The sequence below is a fragment of the Lepidothrix coronata genome, unplaced genomic scaffold, assembly GCF_001604755.1.
Source record: "Lepidothrix coronata isolate B3197 unplaced genomic scaffold, Lepidothrix_coronata-1.0 Scaffold29, whole genome shotgun sequence".
Taxonomy (NCBI): Eukaryota; Metazoa; Chordata; class Aves; order Passeriformes; family Pipridae; genus Lepidothrix; species Lepidothrix coronata.
Window position 1 is genome coordinate 5,640,051 of NW_016690209.1, and position 21,592 is coordinate 5,661,642.

Here is a 21,592-nt window from a genome sequence, read left to right on the forward strand (position 1 = left end):
CCCAGCACGTCTAGCCAACACACACAGAGCAAGACAACCAGAATGCAGCATCTTCTTATGCAGCTACATAACACCTTCCTGCCTCAGGAGAGCCTTCCTTCATTCCCTATTTTCCCCTCCTACCTGGCTTAGCTTTTAAGTCCCTCAAGCATTATCTCAGCATTGCTGCTTCATTCTGGTGGGCGAGGATGCTTCTAGAGGTGCTCAAAGGCTTTAGCATCCCCAGAGCTCTGCGCAACTAACCTGTAGCTTGCAGCCTTCCTTTTCCCAGGCAGACAGATGTTGAGTTCAGCTGAAGCTATTAGGGAAGACAAACCAGGTTTCCATGGTTATGGGAGCCTGAGCTACTCATCTCAAAGAAAAATGCAGTGCACGAACCCCTGTTAGGAAGAAGCAGAAACAAGGCCAGACTTATGGGCAGCTGCATAGTACAGCTCCTTGATGTCTTACACGTGGGCAAAAAAAAAACAACCAACCAAAAACCTACTTTCTTGACAATCTGGATGTATGTGGGCTTAGATAGCAAGTGTCTTATACATGTTCCATTGCACTTCTGCTGTGACAGTATCTGCAGTACAGATGGGCAGGGTTTTGTTTCTGGCCCTTGCTCACCTGATGGGGGAGCCTTACTATGCCCTAAAGGAGGTTCGTGCTGCAGGATGAGGCATTTTTTTATTACCAGAGAGAGAAAACTATCTACAGATCTGAGCTGCTGGTCTCTCAGGCGAGATGAAGCAGGTGCAGGCTGCTCTCCGGCTGGGAAGGTAAAATCTGCAGGTGTGAATTTGCAAATCTGTCCCATTAAGTTAGAAGGTTTGAGCTCAGTGTGCTGTAAAAATACACACACAAAGCCACAGACCTCTCTCTCCCCTCCTCTAAGCAAAGCATAACATCCTTTCCTTCATGTTGTCCTGAAAGTAAAATAGTTTATGATCAAAAGCCTGTGCTGCTTCAAACTGAAACACTGATGAGGCTGAGGATGCAGATACAATGTGGAAGTGACAACTGCAGAGCCCCAGCAGATTTCTGAGGCAGTGACTCTCCAGGGCAGAGAACATCACAGCCTCAATCCCATTTATGGTGCTAGAATAGCATCAGAGCCATGTTAATTCCCAGGCAAGGAACTTATTCTTTTGGAGCAGAATAAAATAGATTTCAGACTTATTTGGGGAGTTCAAACCAGGGAATCAGTTGATCACCTTTCCCCATCCCCCTCCTATATTTCTCTCTACAGCTACGCAGTGCTTGCCTGTCCTGACACCAGAGCAGCCCAGGCTTAGCAACACCTATGCCTGGTAATCACACTTCTCTAAACAACACCTTGGAAATGTGTGAATCCTGCACTGGCAAAGCCTGTCTGAACAAGCAGCCACCCAACACTGAAGCTCATGACCTCTTGCCAGGGCAGGTACCATGTGCTCCATCAGCAGTGGGCACTGCCCACGCACACTCCCAGCTTGTTTCATTCCCCAAAGCCACTGTCCCACTGCATTGCACAGGAGTACCAGCAGCTAATGAATGCTGGAACAGAGACACCTACCCAATATGAAAACAGATCAAGATAAGCCCAATTACTTTTCCACAGTGTTCGACCCTGATCTGCAATTAACAAATCAATTAAAATACCATTTTCCCTTCTTCTGAAGAGAGCCTAACTGTCACCATCAATAATGCTATACCATAGTCTCTAGGACTTTCCAGAAGAGCACAAAACAAGTTTTGAGGGGAAGAAACTCAGAAGCATGCAAGAATGAGGACATTCTTCTCCTATTTCAGGGCAGCTTGAGCTGTATCAACCACTCAGGGATGACTTCACTTTCTAAAGAGTCACCCATGGGACACTAATTTGTTTGACAAATGAGACTCTGTGGGGTGCAAAAGTATAAACACACATATGATGCCAAGACAGTGCTCAGATCCACATTAAAACTTCTCCGAAGTGCCTTGCCAGAAAATAGGCTTTCAAAGATCCATATTCTGTAGGACAAACAATGATTTTGTAATTTCTTCGGCCACACTGTACTGCATATTGCAGCAGACCTAAGCAGTCTCATCATAACCACACAAAAGAATTACTGGAGCTCAGCACCTGCCTATCAGGGTGTCTTAGGCAAATTGCTTACAGAGGCAGACATTTGAGACTCTACTTAAAATATATTTGCCTTAGCAAGGGTTATTCCTAAACAATTAGTGCCTCTCTCCTCAAGGCTGTACATTATTCATTTCGTTTCTCTGAGGCACCCGAGAAGGATGCAAAATATGTGCATACAAGTCTTAGACAATTCAAACTCGGGGTAGGGGTTTGATGCTGTTCTTTCTCCAGTTATCTCAAGAGTGGATAGAAAGTCATCGCTAAAACTCTGCTGGCCAAATGCATCCAAGTTGTTTGTGAACTGCTCAAGCTACACAGCATCAAATACATGGGGGTTTTTAAATTTGTCTAGTCTGCCATTAACTACATGGCTTGTGTGCCATTAAGTCTTATCTGCTTGACCTTCTCACACTCAAATCCCTGCAATAAAAAAATACAGTAGTTCCTGCCACTTGCGACTAAACTTGATCCCTCTTCTCTGTGCATTCAAACTAAGTACGTTGTAACAACAGCTCACTGGGAATGCCTCAGGATACTCAGGTGTATCTGCAGATGTTTCTTGTCTTAGCAGAAAGAGCAGGAAAGCCACGTGCACAGAGAGCACTGCTGCTCTGTGAGGAGCGCCAGGTCCTCACCAAAGGAAATGTCCCTTCTGCTGGTTACAACCCTCAGCTCAGCTTGGTTTTGGTCAGTGACCTCCAGGTCTCTCTGAAACATCCAAAGGGTTCTGGCTCTCCCAGCCAGGGAATAAACTCTCCTGGACTGGACAGATAGGGATACCAAATGTCTGTGTCCCTGTCCCACTGGGCATCCCTGCTACTGCCTGGCACAATAGCAAGCAGGATGGCCTACAGATGAGTGAAGGTTTGGGTTGTCATGCCTGTTTCCTCAAATGACTGTGCAGAGACTGAATGGAGAGAAACTCTAAATCTATCAGATACTTCTCAATATAATCCTTCCGCATAATATGCTAATAAGTAGTAGTTCAAAATAAATCAATAAACCCAAGTAACCAACAGAGGAAGTGATTTCTTGAAACATCCATTAATGTCCTGTTGCTTGAGCTGCAGAAAAGACCCGGAAAATGTATAAATATATAAATGTATAAACAGCTATAAGTAGTGTTTCCTAATAAAAAACAAGCACGAGGATGAAGTGTAGCAGCAAGCTAGTCTGTAATGCTGGTAACTCAGGGACTGGGAGTGCTGGCATCCTCTTTTCTGTCATTCACACAGGGCCAGAGATTAAGTCAGTCTCTACATGGTTAAACAGCTTTCCAGAAGCAGTGCTGGCACAGGGCAAGGCAGCAATAGAAGCACAACTCTCCTGTCCCACAGCACATATCACAGAGCTGACACTTTTGATAGCTTTTCTCTCAAGGCTCTGCACATCAGCCAGGGTTTGTCTCAGCAGGGCTGCAGATCTGGGAGGAGGCAAGCCCACCACAGCATGGCCCTGCATCCAGCTCGAACCCAAGCAAGAGCCAGACAACTCCAAAACCCACCCAGCATCCCACTCTCCATCTGCACACCCCAACCTTTGCTGGAGAGGTTCCCAGTCAGGTACTCCCACAAGCAATGGGGGGTTGCCCCAGTGCAATACACTTACAGAGCAGCCAAGTACAGATCATTGTTCCACAAGACCCTGGCCTAGGAAAAGCTTGTGAAAAAAGTGAGATTGCACCAGCTGCATGACTAGTTCATACAGCAGCAGGAGCGCCCACGAGCCCTGTACAGACTCAGGTATCCCAGTTTTTAGCCCAGGATAAACTTGCTTTTCATTTGTCCCTGTGGAGCAAGGACCACTACTCGCACTCCGACTGGAGCACAATCCTTTGGGTTTGAGATACTATCACAAGGAAAGCATCCAGAGCTTAAACTAATACTCCATGGTCCTGAACCTACAGTTCACACAAGGAATATAACTACAATAGCACTCTCATGTCTACCCTGAGCTTCTGCCTAGTTTCTAAGTGGGATTGAACACAACCAGGCTTTTTGGACTTACACAAGAAATAGACTGGCACTTGAATGCAATCCCTGAAGATAACTAGCCAGCAGGACAGATTTACACAAATTTAAGAAATAATTTCTGCTGGCATACAGTGCTTTTTGAAGAAAGCACACACTATAAAACAGTCCTTATCTTGAACCTTTTCCTTCAAGTTTTGAGAAGTGTCTTCCCATTTGTTTGTTGCTTTTCAATACTATCTGAGCAGAAATTAGACAGCAGCTGATGTTGTGAACACTGTGCACAGATCTTTGAGAAATATCCATCTTCCATACAGAGCAATCAACCATGAGACACTGAACCACAGAGTGAACAGTTTCAATTTAGAGTAAAAGCAAAAACTAAATCTGCCTACATGTTCCTTTTATTTTCTAAATTAAGTCTAGGCTTTCTAACAAATTACTGAATTGCTACACTTCAAAAAAACTGGGGGACCAGGGAAGCTGTATTATCTTTTTGCAAAGTGTATCGTTATGTATAGGCTACAGAAATAAACACTGTAATTTGATAAATCCTTTTCCATAACAGATAGCAATATCACCTACATATAGATACTTCTACTGGTATCCCTTTCTACTAATTTCTTGGGATGCAAGGTCCTACCTCCTGAAAGGCACATCCTAATGAACATGCACTCACCTCTGAATCGCTGAGCAGTTCACACCCATCTGTGGGAAGAATACACATTTAAGTCTGCATTATGTAACCATTTTCCAGCAGATAGGTTGGTTTTGAAGTTGCAGTTCAAAGGCTGGCTTTGAAGGATGGGTTATGCCTCCAAAAGTACAACTTCCATGCTTGCTACCCTGAGCAAAGGCACAGCTCTGTCCTCAGCATACTCCTCTTCTGTGTCAGCGTTACTCCTTCAGGAAGGCTGATGCTTAGAGGCAGCCAAGACCTTTGCAGGTACTGAACTTCAGTTTATGAGGACCACAGTACTCCTAGGGGAGTGGTCAGAATGCTGCAGGTGGAGGAAGAAATTGAACACCCTGGAGACCTAGCTTTCTCTTAACTCAAGAAAAATCTTCATTTAAGACTAAGAACAGCATCCTGTAATCTCTTTCTATATACACTGAGATATTTACATATCAGAAAACATTTCCTCCAAGTCCCTAAACCCCAGGAATCATAAGTGCTAGAAGCATGTGCTGACTTGCTGTTGTTCTATTTCTTTATGCCAAAGGAGGGCAATAATATCCTCACTCAGAGAAATCATCTGCTTATGAACCAGGTCCAGAGATGCTTCCTCAACAAGCCCTCAGACTTTCTGTATTACCATTATTGAGAATTGTCTTTTGGACCTCTACCCCCACCCTGGCCCTCCAATTATGCAAGAACAACCCTACATTTTCCAACCATGAGACAGTCTCATCAGGGTAACTGCAGCGAAGTATCATACAGGGTCAAATAAGAATGTTCTGACATCTTCAACTAACCCAAAAATAGTTGAAGAATACTTTTAATAAATTCAGCTGCCTTTCCCTACTAACACACTGCTTCTAACTTGTGGTTCACAGCCCCATTCTCTTATTCAGGGAAAATCCCTGGAGAACTACATCTTTCACATTGCAATAAGGAGTCTCCCTGTTGTTCATTAAAGATATGAATTTTCTGATGTTCTAGCTCAGAGTATCATGGAAAAGGTGTTTTATTCCTGTCCTAGAATGAGAGTTATCCTAGCACTTTCAAGGGTGACCTTGAGCAAGTTACTTCTACTCTGTGCCTCATTTTCTTTTGTAACACTGATAAAGCTCTTGGCTTCCTTTTGTAGCACTGATACCCAAGAATGCAAAGAGCTGTGCAACAATTTACTGTTGTATGTCACAAAGGCTGGTGTTTCACCAGGCAGACTGATTTGAGGGGAAGATAGAATGAATTCCAGCTGCCAGACTCAGCTCCAGAAGCCATGTGTCATTAGGAAAAAATATTGAAGTCGATGAGAACGAAGCTTTTGACCTCTTTTGGCAAAACATTAAATGTCATATGAACATATGTCACCTGAACATCCTTGAGATGCTGAGCTGCTTTTGAACAGAAGTATCAAAACAAAGCAATTTAATGTTGAATTGACTTCATGTCCCACAAATTTCCTATTCCATCTTTTCTTACTCTGGACAGCTGCTAGTACTGAAAGATTTGAACTTTTCAGGAGATGGGTCTTTCAAATTTTATTCAAGTCTACACCAGACCCAAAAGGCTCTGCCTGTGCTAATATTTCTAATTGACTTTTGGGACAGTTGTTGAATATACAAGGTGAGCTGCATTACCCCAAATGTGCTCTTGCACCATAAGGAGCTGACATTGCTTGTTCCTGACTAGGCTTTGCAACAGAATAAAATGTACCATTTTCAGAAAAGGATTTTGGTTTCTTGGGGTTCTACCCTATATTGGTGAAATGGCTACATTACTCAAACAGACAAGATCATGTATAGAGCATTAGAGGCTTTACCTTTGCTTGAGCACCAGCAGTGTAAGATGCATTAAGTTCCCGAGATGTGCCAGGCACTTGAGAGGTGCCAGTTCTATTGCTGGCACAGGTAGGTGTGCCAGGACAGGTGTGACAGCAGAAGTCAAAGGGAACATGACAAGGCAAATACAGGAAAAGCACCCACTGATACAGGTGCTTATTGGTTTGAGCCCTTTGTTTCTCAATGGCAAATGTACACTTTTATGTAACTAATTAACTAACTAGTGGTGTGCCCTCAGCAGGGTTTGGTGAGATGGACTCATTGATCTCTCTGGAACAGTCCCAAAAGCATCCATCACCCACAAAACCAGGCTAACTAGTACCTGAGAGACCTCAAACAATAAAAATCTCTCCCAAACCTATAATTCAAAATTCCTAATCCTCTCCCCTCATGGAAAGGTGATTAAAACTAGCCACCTATTAGAAGCACACACATCCACACACAGCCCTGGATATCTTCCTCCAGTGATGAGCCATAAGGAAAAAAAAGGAAAAAATTATCCAAAGAATAATATTCTTTAACATCATTTCACTATGTTGCCTTTTCTATTACTGCAAATATTTGTCTTTGAAGATCTTTTTCTGCATGAAAAATTAGATTTACTGTGCATGGAAACTTTGCAGATTAGACCAAACCAACTACACTATTTTAAACTTAAAATAAGGTCACTATAATGATTTTATAAAACGCGTAGATTTTAAAATTAAGAGTTGGATTATATGCACAATTCATAACATTGTCATAGCTTTATAAAGATTCTTTGACATTTAAAAGTACAAAATGTTTTATGTTACAGAAATCTCTTATACTGAAGGATTTCAGTCCCACCACCAGGAACTGCCTATCAACCAGATCTTATTAGCGGGAAAAAAATTAATATTATCTTTTACACAGAAGTCTAGTGTAGCCTGCAAAATGGTGCAAATGAACAAACAAGTCCTTCAGTCCCAGTTAATGGAAACGTTACACATGCAGCACAAAACGTGAAGAGGGCAGTGACGCACACCAGCATTCGATCACATGCACTTGTAACTTCATTTACCATTCAAGGTAATTTTCATCCACCAGGCTCACAGCAAACCAACTATAAAGCAATTATGGGATCGCAATCTCCTGCCATCCCAATCATTGCAAGATGGTACAGCAGGTATTGGAGCTGACAGCACAGGAGGAGAAAAAGGTGTTACGAAATGCCAGGTGATTAGCAATTGTAACAAAAAAGGGACAATTATGTAGACTACTACTTCAATCCCTTCATCTGTGTTTCTGTAAGGATGTCCCTCTGGGATACAGCACACAGATCAACCTATGGAATACATCAAACTTACAGAAACACTTCTCAGACCCCATGTTTTTCTAGTGTCTTCTGCATCACTGTCTTTACTAGGAACAAGATTAGGGCTGAGGCAAAGAAGGGACGTTAGCATATCAGACCCACATCAGAATAATGCCAAAACACACAGGCCTCACAACAGCTAGGGGGAAAAAACAAAAAACATAGATGCAACATGATACAATGATGCTACGATAGTAATCACCAGAAGAGAAAAAAAAAGTGGAACAGAGGTTTCCTTGTGTTCTTGTCTATCTTACCAAACAGGTCAGAAGCATTTTTATCCTTCTATAATCTTTGACCACCATTTAGGCTGTTGCAGCACTAATGCATCCCTCCAGGCCTGACACTAGGATCTTACCTACTATTATTAAACACTGCTGCTTTATTTATTGCTGAAGTGCTGAAAAACTATTAGGATTCGTCATCCAAAAAAACCGTAGTAAACTTCACCTTTTCTAGTCATGATGGCAGCTAGCATGGGATGCATATCTCCAGTTAAAGTCATCTAAGATGTTTCAGGAGCACCTTTGAGCTATGAACTTCAGAAGAAGATAGAGAGGGAAGCTAATACCACCCCTAACTAAGCCAGAGGTGCTTTAGTAGTAAAATGGTTCCAAATCTTTTGGATTAGCTGGAGAAAACAAAATATCAGTGCCCTGGTTTCAGGGCTGCGTTACCCACCAATCTTCATTCCATTCAGCAGCACAAAGGATTTAAAAGCAATTTCAACACATGAAAATTCAGAGGTAGGATTTAACCGAGGAGTTATGCTGCTCTATACTGTCCTCTTCCTAATCATCAACAAGCCCTCCTTCCAAAGCTCCCTGAGCTCTCAGGCCAACAACACATCAACTACTGGGTAACCCTGAGATTAGCTCAGCTGGTTGCAGTGTGGTGCTGTCAATGCCAAGGTTGTGGGTTTAATCCCCCTTTAAGATTTGGACTTGATGATCCTTGTGGGTTGCTTCCAACTCAGAATATTCTGTGATTCTGTGATCCAACCACTCCCAAACTGCAAATGCTACCCAGGCAAGGTCTCAGATCAGCAGGGTAAGGTGCTAAAGCCATACTGGGTTCCTAATAAAACTCCTACCTAAGGTAATGAAGACCTCAACCCCAGAGCACACACAAACATGTACTGTCCAGGCACCAGCCTCCCATTTAACATAAAGTACAGAGCCACATGGACACACAGCCCCCGTGCACAGTAACTCCACTAAGCAGAGGTTTCTGTAGCCATCCTCCCACTACAGAGTACAGACACAAGGGGCTGAACCCAGATGATTTACAAGTTGGTATATTGGACTTGGCACAGCTGTATGAAACTCTGGCTCTCCATCCCCACACTTTTTTGCCAGCAGGGGTTGAGCTGAGAGCCAAGGGGTTTCTTTTCCAGAAGAGCAGGAGGTGATTTATTGCCTCATGTAGCTGTAACTAGCCCCTCTAGGAACAGATTTGACACTCCAGTATGCCTTTCAGCAAAAAAGAAAGATGCAATACCAGATCCATCCAGGCTTGTCTTATATGAAGCAACTCCACTGCCCATGGTTTGATATTTCTGATTGCTCCATCATTATCTCGGGGCATTCAGCAGCCATTGGCTGGTAGCCACCTTGGTCACTATTTCTGGTACCATGCAGCATCACTATAAATATATGTATTTCATAGCTATCAGTGCCAGCTGGGGCTACTCTGGGACATGGGGCGAAAGCCACACAGTTCATAAACCAAGACAGTGCAATCTGGTTTGAATGATGCTTTTTTGGTAAAGGTACAAAATTATCCATCCAGATGAGGTCAGTTCTTCATGGAACTAAACAGTTTCACATGGCCTTGCAGAACATTTGAGCCAATAACCACTGGCAAAGAAAGGGCAAAACATTTGCAGCTGACATTGTCTGCACAGAAATACTTGATATAGTAAATTGTAACACTTGCAATTTAGTGACCAGTTCTATTGCTGTTTCCTAGGGAAAAAATAAAATTAAAATTTTCAATGAAGCATTACTGTTTGTTAACAGAATATATAACAATAACATAACTAATTAATAACAGTATTATTCCCCAAAGAAATTATTTCAAAACAATTTCAAATTAAAACATGTTACCTAGGACTGATATACACAGTATTTTTGAAGAGAAGAATACACGAGATTTCCTGACAATGTGGCTCTCCTTTCCTGCAAACAGCACTGTTTCTCTTTTACAAAGGAAGTTAAAATGGAAACTTAGAAACAACTATTTTTCCCATCAACTTAACCTCCATACTTCAACAGATAGAAGAGCTATAAGGTTGATCAGAGAAATAGTACAAGAGCTAAAAGTACTGATAAAGCTTTATGCTCCCTATGTACCTCCACCTGGAAAGGCCTTAAAAGCATCCCATAAAATCCACAATCCCTCAGAAATCAGTAAGAGTTGGTTATTGTGATACCTCCTTATAAGAACAGCACACAGTAAAGTTGTTTAGCTTAAAAACATGAGTTTCTGCTCTCAGCTGTGCTGTTCATACCACCACAGGTGTTGACAAAACTCTCATGAATCCAAGGCAGGATCCATCAGAAAGTGCAGAGTCCGGGAAGCTCTTGAGAGGCCCAAATGGTAAGAAAAATACAGGGTTCAATACAGTTCAGCAGAGAAACTTCAGAAAATGGGATTTTCTGCAAAATAAGAGATCTGATTTTTAGGCAGCTCCATTGCAAACAAGAGAGAGAAGAGGTGGATGCTTCCTTCAATGTTTCTGACATGCAGAGAACATTCATACATTATCCTTTGCTAGGTCGCTGACTCCTCCTGAGGCTCAAGACCTGATACTAAGGAGAGGGACTGTCCATAAGCAGGGAAATGGCAGAAGACAAAGTCCTCACACATCTGAGGGGCCAGGATGAAGAGCCAAGCACCAAGCTCACCTGCTGGGTGCCACAGTCAGGCTCCAAGCCAAAGCCCAACTTACAGAACTGATTTGAAGGTACAGGGGAGAGACAGAAGTGAGACACATCCACCTACATGGTCCTAATGTTCTCCAAGCCAATAACTCACCAAGCTACTTTCAGGATCAGTTGGAGCTGCATCCAGGACATGCTCTGTTTGGTTTGGATTACTAAATTGCCATGCAGCTTCTGGGTGATAAAGATGACTTCAGGAATACAAGAGCAGCAAGGTAGCTATACATCAGCCTTGCCTTTGAGATTACTGAATATAAACTCATACTCCATAGGAGCATAAATGCATTTCAGTGGTGGTGATGCCAGCTTTAACAGTGCTCATATTCAGTGAGACTCTTCTGTATTCACTGTTCCTGAAAACCTTTAAATGAAAAAGGAACTGCCTGTGTTTTCATATATACAGTGGTATGCCTTTAACAGGCCATCGGTCAGAACATTCCCACCATTTGGTTGACTTGCACAGCACAGAGCACTGCTTGCACTAGAAGATCTCCATGCATGCAAAGCTCAATTCCCTGTTCTCAATTTCACAGACAGTAGAACACAAAGCTAAATTCTGCACTCGGATCTCTGTCATCAACTTTAGGGTGGTGCCACGGAAGGGACAATTTAATGAAAACCATTATTTTCTTACTATAAATAATTAAGATTTTAAACACATTCTGTTCTTTGTCTCTCCATACTGCCCACGGCTGTATGCTTCAGTATGTCAGGTTTGTCCTCACTATTTCTGGGAAGGTTCTAATCAAAGGAGGTGGAAAATTCATCCCTAGTGCCTTTTTTTTTGTTTTTAAACAAACAAATAAAAACTCAGAGTCTTGCTGTTCCTGGATGTTGGGTTTTTTTGAGAGGGGAATGCACTATAAACACAGTTTAGGACGGAGAGACTGAAATGTGTGTTACTGAGAGATGAATCATACAAATAAAACTGACAGGTAAATCTGGATATCTGGCACTATGTTTAGTGGTAATGCCAAGACATGTCTCAGCATAGAGCCACTTGTTAGACGTGTAATTCGTAGTCATTTCTAAGATGCGGTGGATGTTCTGACTTTTGAAGATACTATATTTTAATAGCAGTTGCTAACACAAAGCCCTCAATGCTATATAATTTGTACCAATAAAGGTAAGTGCCTTCAAAGTGGCAGGAAGAAAGTAAAATAAGCCATAACTCTTTGTTATTTTAGTATCACCTTGAACCAATATAAAATTACTGCTTAAAATCTTTACTACTTCTTAAATGGTTAATAATTGAGGTCTAAAGTCATTTAAATAGGTCTTACACCATATAATCAGTATTATTTCCATTGTGTTTTCAGTTCAGTAAGGCATTAGAGACCTGGCCTTTGCCTACGGACCAAATAATGCATTTATCTACACAAGTGCACATCCAGAACAGCTCCACTAACTTCGTTGAAAATCTTGACTGGAAGAGGAGACTCAGGACAGTAATTTTTAAACTTCTCTGCTGATTTCTCCCTCACTTCTCATATTGGAACAAAATGGTTACAATTTGCAGTATGAAATTTCTCCACTGGGGCACACTGATAGGAATAAAAAGTTTAAAAATTAACAGCTGGCTTTGTCAATGCAATTATTTGATAACGTATGGCACCGGTTAATGGGCAGTCTCAGAATTCCAGGAGCGCTGGTCAATACTAAAAGGGAATATGAAGTCAAGGCCAGAAATAATCTCAAAAGCTCATATTCAGCCTTCAAAGAGATAAAATATGCTGGAAATATCATAAAAAGCAGGTCTTTCTACTGTCAACCCAGTTATGCTGCAATGGAATGTTAGTATCAAAATAGGAAATCCATGTCTTTCTTCATCTATAATTAACTTTTTTTTTCTATATATACTAGAAAGTGCTGGATTCTAAATTTTTCCTCATTTTGTTGGTATTGCTGCTGTTTCCCTCTCACTTACAGTATGGTGGAGTCACTAGCATGTATAAGACTGAATTTGGGGTTATTCTAAAGTGGCAGTGGAATGGACATTTTTGCATGATAGTGAGCATGGTGTGTGCAAGGATTCTTAAATGGAGAATGAATTCATATTTATGTCTTCCAAATGAAGTTTCAGAAAACTAAACTGAATCCCAAAATAATACCATCTATGATGAAACAGTAATTCTGGATATGTGGAATATTTTGATGTTTGTTCCTGACCTTTCTAAAGCCACTGCTGCAAAATATTCTCAACTGAAGGTCAGACAAGTTTTATACTCACTGAAGTGCTCCCCCAAAACACACACTCAGGACTACATATCAATAAAGGATGAAATGCTGAGGGTGTTCTTCAAAGCAGAAGTTTATTCTACTGCTGAATTTCATATAGATTTGATCTTTCAAACTGCACAGACACCTGTACTTCCACCCCACTCCAAATAAAGCAGAGCTAAACAACAGCCACAACATCTGGATCCCACTCTTCAATGCCCCAAGTAATTATAAACACTCAGAAATGAGAAGGCAATAGAGATCAGCATGCAAATGGGAGTAGGAAGAGGCAGGATAAAGAATCTGGAACCAGATTAGAGTTCCACCTCCTCAGCAGGATCATATCAGAGACCAGAGTCAGCTGGAAAATACCTCAAGGTTTCTAGTTCAACATTTGCTTGAGTAGTGATTATACCAACACTTAAGCATGCCCATCCTACCAATAACCTTGTCTGCGTGGATTTGGGGAGAAAAATACACAGTGATACCACTTTACATTGGAATAAACATGGCATAAGAGACTTAGTGACCGGACAGTCTTCAGTCTTCCTAGAGAGGCCTTCATCCTTGTCAGCCTCTTCTGGAGATAGCATTAAATGCCAGGAAAGTGTTTTTGCATTAATAATACATTCTCAGTGGCTGAGAAGGAAGGCAACTTTCTCTTATTATACCAATAAAACATTCAGCACTTCTGGAGGATTTATGAAGAAAATCCAAGTAGCTACATTCAGCAAATTAACCTTACCTATTGAAGGCTGATGGCAGATAAAGCCAGCCTTAAGCCAGTCTCCAACAGGGGGATGAAACGCAAGAGGAAGAAGCACAGCTCAAGAAGAGCCGTTTTCCAAATTAGAAATGCTATTCCATGCTTCCCTGATTTCTTGCTTTGCACATGCTATTAAAAATAGCAAGTAAAAACGCCTTACTTCTCAAAGTACACATCCTGATGCACACACAGCCCTCCCTCAGCCACGTGGCTCACGGCACGCCGCAGTATTGCTCCCGCACTCTATTGAGCAGCCATCATCTCAAGCCACAAGATCTCTACTGAAACATGACGACACCATAAATGGTTTAATTCAATCTGAAGGAAAAAGCCATGGCTTTCAATGTGTGTCCTGCGTAAGTATCAAATCATAAGGTTCATCCAAACCTGAGACCTGGGAGAAGAAACTCAATGAATTAGCACGATGATTTGTACTCTTATTGAGTACAAAGAACACTTTGAAAAAGCAGGGATATAGGAGATATATTAAAAGGAAACATCCTTGTATCACTGACAGGAAAATAGTAAATTCTTTCTTCAGTCATTTTAGTATAACAGCATTATTAAAGCCTTTATACTTTGAGTGAAAGCATTAATTATTATGCCCATCAGGAATATTTTTCATTGTCAGTTTGCCTTTTACCATGCCAATAAACACCAAGCTTTGCATGTAAAAATTAATCATGTTACCTCATTTATAGGTTAAAAGACACAGACTAAAATAGTTTCCGCAATTCTTCCTAAATAACTAGCTTTTGCATATCAAGTTTTATGGCACATTAGAAATGAATGCAATTCACACAGGATTTGAATAGCTGAGTAGATAGAGAGGGAAAGACAAGAGCAGATAAGAAAAGTCTTGTGATAAGCTAAGCCCCTTTTTTTTAAAAAAAAAAAGCTTTAAAAAATCAAGGGTTTTTTTTAAATTACTGGACCCCAAATGACATAAGGACGAAACAGCTGTATCCAAGTCATTACTCAAAGTATCCACAGATTATGCTTCCAGCCACTATATGAATAAGTGGTACGTCAGAACAACTTAATGCATTAAAAACAAACAAACGAACAAACAAAACATTGTCAATTTCTCCAGCATTTCATTCAGCCCAAAAGCAGCATCCACACCTCCCACATAACTCGTGGAAGTGGATTAGAGGACTTGCTCCTTGGGTATTTTCAGAAGAGCCAGATGACCAAGTCCTCCACCAATTTTTATAAGATTTTACACTATTATTAGGGTCCTCTTTTCCCTTTGTTTAGTAACATGGGGGGGTTGTAGGTATGAAGGAACATGAGCATGGCCACTTACTTTTCCCTCCTCATTATGAGGCCTATTAAAGCACACACACTTTCTGGGTACCATGTCTACTTCCCCCAGCATCAGATAGTCTTGGGTCACCCTTCTCATTCAGAAGCTGCAGATGCCCACTCAGAGTATTTCAGCAGCTACCAAATGATGGTTAATAAAGGTATTAGACCATTATCTGCTCTTCTAGGTGGCAGCAAATAGCCAAGGTTTGCTCATTCGCAAGTACCACATAGCAACCTTAGCTCTTACCATCTTTGAGCGCTTCCAGACAGTCATATTTGTGTTGAGTTTAACGTGATTTCTAAAGTGAGGAGAACAGACATTTCTCTCCCTTTCTGAAACGCATTAAAGAAAAATATGAAAGCAGTGCTAGCTTCGTGCTTTATGCTCTCCTCCCTCATCTTTCAGCAGAGATCTAATCTGAGGCACAGGACCAAAGTAACCTTTCAGAGCACCCCACTCCAGCCTCAGGGATAAGGTGTTAAGGTCAGGCAATTAAAATGTTCCCCTGCTATAAAGAAAACTGATACCCATATAGAAATGCATGGCATAGGGGAGATACTAAAAAAAAAGATCAGGCCATTTATTTACATCCCCAAACTTCTTTCCCTATGTCAAACTTCAAGCAGCCAGTTTGAGAACTGTTAGCCTCAGCAATATACCCTGGATCTCACACGGCACATCTCTGTGAAAGGCTGAGAGCACAGAGCTGCCTCCCCTATGGAAAATGTGCTGCCTCCGACCATTCTGACAGAAATGAAAGTATTCCCTTAACAAAGGACACAGTTTCATAGCAAAAGTAACTGTGCCACTACTTTGTTTCCATTACAAACAAGTATGCAAGATGAATTGTGTGACCCAGACTTTACCAAAGCAATCTGCATTACTCCAACACACATGCAACAGTAAATGCTGCAGACTCAACCTCTAACAAATACAGGACATGTCAGGAAGACGCATTATGAGGTACATTTTGACGTGGGCATTCCAAACAACCTCAGGACATGAACTACGGCTGGGATCTCTAAGATCTTTTCTTTGATCATTGAAGAAAGCCATGAAGGTGGGAACAGTGCACAGCAATCTCCAGAACTGCATGTTCTTACTTGCCACCCTCTCTCACCTTGTCCACAAAGCCCGTCTTCAATCCTACCACTACTCAGCTCTTGTTGGGTTTTGATCACAAGTTCTTCAAGGTGAAGATTCTGCCCTTTACAGGCATAGTGTGAAGGCAGCTGCACAGAGAAAGCTGGTCCACAATTCTAGGGCTGGACAAGGAGGCTTCAAAGCAGCTCCAGTGGGGAGGGATGGATCAAACCACATTGCTGATTCCCATATCCGCAAGATGGCAAGATACAAAAAGCTCAGACCAGTTTGACAGACACAGGAAGAGTAACTGTGCCCTAGGTAAATGGGATCTTACTGCTGGTTTACAAGATCTCACTTGAAGGCCTGAACATCACACGTCTATGAACAGCAGCATTATGGGTTTTCTAGAAAAGCAAAAATCCTGCTCCCAGGTTTGTGACTGAGAAGAGAAAATGACTCAGGTAGCACTACTGTGGCAGCATCTGCCTAGGACAGTCACATTGCAGAGATGTCCTCTGCAGACATCTTCTCCAAGGCCTGCTACTTTGGGACCCTCAGTAGAAGAGAGCTATAAGGCCAGGTCCCCTGGCTGCTACCACACAGCCTTCTGAGCATGAGGATGGGGTTCCTGTGGAAAGACCCACTGCATAAAGAATGTCTCTCCAACCTGAGATTACTGTCCAACAGGAAAGGATCAGGGCACAGAGGACTGACAAGAGCACCTCCACGTCTCAGCCAACAGTGTGCTTTAGATTTGCTGTCCCCGTAGACCACCTGACAAGAACAAACCCTGCTGTATTTCCTACTTAACAGAATGCATCCTATGCTGTCAGCAGCCTGCCCTGCACCCAGGCAGTGCAACTGCCCCAGAGCCACCAGCACCCAGCACTGACTTCCAGGGAGACCAGAGAGCGCCAAAAACTGGCTGGACCCCTGAAGAAGGTTCAGTCAGACAGCTTTCCTCTGCCTCCCATACAATACAGACAGATCAAGACCCCAATCCTCACCTCAGGCAAGATAAAAGTAGTAATATGTGTTTCACGGCAGTGAGGGAGAAAGGGATTTCCCTGTGTCTTCAGGAGTACAGAAAAGGGTATAGCACTGTCAGAGGAAAGGAGTCCTCCCTGCAGCAAGGCTAGCCCTGCAGTCCCTCTCTACTCCATCCAGAAGCCCAGGGATACATTCCACACTGTGCAGCTTGACTCTTGCTCGGCTGATTTCTTTTGCAGCCTCTGAGTCTGAACATCGCTGCGTGACGTTCCTTCCTCTGCTAAGCATCTTTCTAGCTGTGAGTGAAGAATCTGGCAAGTGACCAAGTATTCTTTAACCTCCACATTAACTATTGTTAGCTTTGGCAAAGCCCAGCTCCTGGGATGCCTGGTGTGGTATCGCTTACTGCTGCAGCCTACAGGAACTGCTGTAGTGGCGAGATTCAAGAACAGGGATCAGGTAACAGATGCAAAACAGAGCTCTCACCCACAGTGCCCTCCATTCCCCCATTGCCTAATGAGCTTTGGGAACAGCTACAACTTTTAAGCTTCTTACTTGTGGAGAAGGTTTGGAGACAGTGAATGTGCAGAAAAGAGTAAATCAAAGAAGCTGTAAGTTAGATGAGGCCAAATGCTACTTTTAGACGACCAAGATGCGTTGGTAACATTGCAGTTCCAGACAGTGCTATTTATCTTTAAGGAGCCCTGAAGAGATAAAGATGTTCAGCTCCAGCCAGCTTTGACTGTTGGAAGATGGCACAGGCTGCACCACCTCCTCAGCCCACATCAGAACTCTCTTGGCTTGCATTCTTACTGCTACAGTCCTAACAGTGAAGTCCTTAGTCCTGCATCCCACTGCACAAAAACTAGAATATGTCCTTCTTCCCTCTTTCTCATGAATAATTCCAACCAGTGAAATCAGTTATGGCTGCTCTGGGCAGCACTAGAGATGGTTCTCTAGCCCCGTTTTTACAGAGGACTGCAGGCTTTGCAAAGCATCAGCACCAGCCACATTTGGACAACCAAGTGTTACCAGGATGGTAAATCCGAGGCACAAATGTCCACAGCAGTCATCAGGGACAGCTGAATTCAGGGACCAGAAGGTAGGTTTTCTTAAACAGACTATGTTGCTTAATATAGCACACATTCTTCCCCAGTATCTGTACAACGCTGAGTTTGAGATGTTCTAAGATCTGCACCAAGGAAGACTGGAGGGGTGGGAGAAAGACTGCAGGAGAAAGCATTTAAAAAGTGAGCTGATTTTGGAGAAACACTGTATGCAAGCAGCAATCTCATAACATAGGACTCACAATGCAGAGGCCTGGTTAGTAATGAAAATAAAACGTAAACAAGTGCTTAGTAAGGCAATGCAGTTGCAAGTCCATCTAGGATTAGTCACAAAAAAATGAAAACGTGAGTTTAGGCTGGCTCATACCTTCCCTCTGGGGAGACATCCTACATTGTGCTTCACTATACATGTACACAAAATTAGTCTGCTAGACCTGTGCACCACAGGCCTTCTCATGCTTCTCCAACACTATGTGAGTTTCAAAAATTACTTCAGTGCCAACACAATTGGATCCCTGCCGTGAGAAGACTTCTGCCTTCTCATTTTTCATTGAGATGCCAAAGATCCTTGTGCATTTCCTTTAAGGTCATCTCTGCTTGGGACCCGTCCCGTTTTGGTGCCTTGATTTCTGTGGGGTTTGCTCTTGACAGCCCTTCTTTTTACACAGATAGAGGAAACCCAGAGAGTATTTGTTCCCTACCTCTACCTCATGAAAGAAAATCTCTAGCAACAGAAGAACGCTGAGAATTTTTTTACACAAAATTCTCAGAGTAGGGACTCTTGGGGTCTTCTCGCTCCTACTATCTCCTCCACCAAAGCCAAGCACAAGGAAACATGGATTGCTGTGGAGCCCATCTTGCAACTAATAAACACAAGTACCAGTGGTCTGAAAAGCTGCCTCATTCAGATGCCCATTGCCGACTCCAGCAGCAACTGCATCATAACAGTTTCTGTTTGCACAACATGGGAATTGGGTGATGCTCTCTTTGGGGGTACTTTTGACACCAGCTAGCTGGACCCTTCTTATTTTATTGCAGATGTTTTCTTTCTGCCCCATGTACAACTCCTCCAGCTACATAAGCTCCATCAGAAGTTCCACGGAGAGTCTTTTGCCTGCTTGTGTAGTGCATGACAAGGCACGTAATGTGTTATACTAAAGTCACAGTCCATTTGTTTCACATCAAGACATGTACTAGTAGGACGTTCAAAAGGCAAAGGTGGCCCATCTCAGGTTAACTGTGAAAACAGCATGGATAATAAAAAAAAATATTTGAGGCTAACATGACTGCTGTGAGCTTTTTAATTTAAGTAAAGTCTTCGCAGATACACTTTTTTAAGAGGTACTTACCTGTCCTGCTGCCCTGGAAATTCTATCGATCACTGCCCACAAGAAACTGTACTTTATAGGACATACTGCCTCCTTATGATTGAAATAGCTTCCTTCCTTAATCAGCATATAATCAGATATTCCCACACAGGAGAACTATAGCCCTGATTGACAAGATAGTTACAAAAATAAACCTGAGGTTTAAATATAGCTTGCTCGTCTCCCTGGAAGGTATGTAGTATTGTGTTATACAAGTCTACCATAATTTTCCTTGAATTAATGTAGTCCATATTGTCCCACTGCCTTGATCGCTATCAATTAAACAGCTACCAGATTTGTGTTATACAGGAGAGCAGGCAGCTATGTTGAGTGGGAATGGCAACGCGCCTTTCTTCTGCATGGACTGACTTACCATGAATATTTCATTGGCAATTAACATGTACAGATTTTGAGTTCACGTACCAGTTGAATGTGTGATTTCCAAAGCAATTGTAGAGGTAGATAGGTAAATAAGCATCCAGGACTACATAGCTATGTATGGAAACAAAATACATATGCTCAATCTGAAGGGATATACGTGGATGAGGTATCTCTGTATGCAAACACACAAGCTAGGCAGGCAATATTTAATGATCTCGTCTTTCCAGGGTGGACAGTTCAACAACACAATACTCATTGCATTTCTCCCAATCTATCATTATGTTCTGATGTGTTAAATATGCAATGTAACGAGGGCAGAGCTCTATAGCCCTGTTCTCGTTTCAGAAAAAAAAAAAAAAATTTTTTTAAAACCCATTCTAATAATGAAATGCTTTTCAGCTGTTAAAAACCTCTCCATTGCTGACTGACTAAAAAAACACGGGACAGACCTCATATTTATTATGCAAATCCTTAGCATTAAGAAAACAAATCACCAACTAACATCTGTCTCGCCCTACAGGAAAATAAATAAATTAAAGAAAAAAAAAAACAGCCACCCCTTCCCTTCACTCCCTACGCAGCGGGCCGAGCACCCCGCGGGATCGGCAGGGACGCGCCTCCCGCCCGCTCCCCGCCGGTGCTGCAATGTCCCCAGCACAGCGGCAGCCTCGGCCGCCCGGCCCCGCACCAGCCCGGCCACTGCGGTCCTTTCGCCGCCGCCCCCCCTGCGCCCGACCCACCTTTCCCTTCCATCGCGGAGCCTTGCGAGCGCCGGGAAGTTGCGGGAAGACGCGCTCCCTCCTCAGCCGAGAGCCCGGCGGGCAGAGCCGGCCGCCGCTGCCTGCTCCGCGGTGGGGGACGGCGCTGTCACAGCCCCGGAGCTGCAAGCAAGCAACCGGCGGGGGGGAGACGGCGTGAGCCGCCGGGCCCCCCCCGCAGCCCCGCGGGGCGCGGGCGGAGCGGGGCGCGGCCGCGGGGGGAGCGCGTTACCTGTGCGCCGGCGGGAGCTGTCCCTGGCCGAGCGGTGCTGCGGGGGCGAGTGGCTCCGCGGCCCGCCGCGCTGCCTGGCACCGCCCGCATGCGCGCCCCGCCCGCGCCCCGCCCCCGCGCCCGCACCGCGGCACCGCCGGGCCCCCGGTGTGGGATCCGCTGCGAGCGAGAGAGCGAGGGAGGGAAGGAGGAGCAGCGGCCGCGCGGCGGGACCGGCCGCGCCGCGCCCCCCTCCCCCGTCCCGCGCCCCGGAGAGCGGGAGCGCTGCGTTACACAACGCGGTGGTGCCGGCGGGAGTCCCGCTGGAGCATCCTCCCCGCGCCGGGCGCACCGGCCACGGCCCGCGTACCGGGAGGCGGCATCGGCGCCGCACAGCTCCGCGCACGGCCCGGCGGCTGCGGGAGAACCGACCGGTGCCCGCGGGTGCTGTGCGAACCCCCAGATCGCAACTCCCGCACTGGTCAGGTCAGGGGGATCGCTGTGCTCACCCCCAGCCCTGTATCCTGCAAGCCAAAATGAGACCACGCACCTGCAGACACAGAGAGGAGCTCTCAGTAGTTGC

General features: G+C 43.8%; 1 protein-coding gene across 1 annotated transcript in view; it reads right to left on the reverse strand.

Annotated features, from left to right (window-relative positions):
• The window catches only part of FGF12 (fibroblast growth factor 12), a 222,545-nt gene extending 201,435 nt beyond the window's left edge, over window positions 1-21,110 (reverse strand). Inside the window, exons 1-2 of the mRNA XM_017810791.1 lie at window positions 21,031-21,110; window positions 20,781-20,921 (exon numbers count right to left, since the gene is read on the reverse strand). Coding sequence (XP_017666280.1) covers window positions 20,781-20,793 — 13 coding nt within the window. The 5' untranslated portion in view covers window positions 20,794-20,921; window positions 21,031-21,110. The remainder of the gene's footprint in view (window positions 1-20,780; window positions 20,922-21,030) is intronic.
• Between the last annotated feature and the right edge of the window lie 482 nt (window positions 21,111-21,592).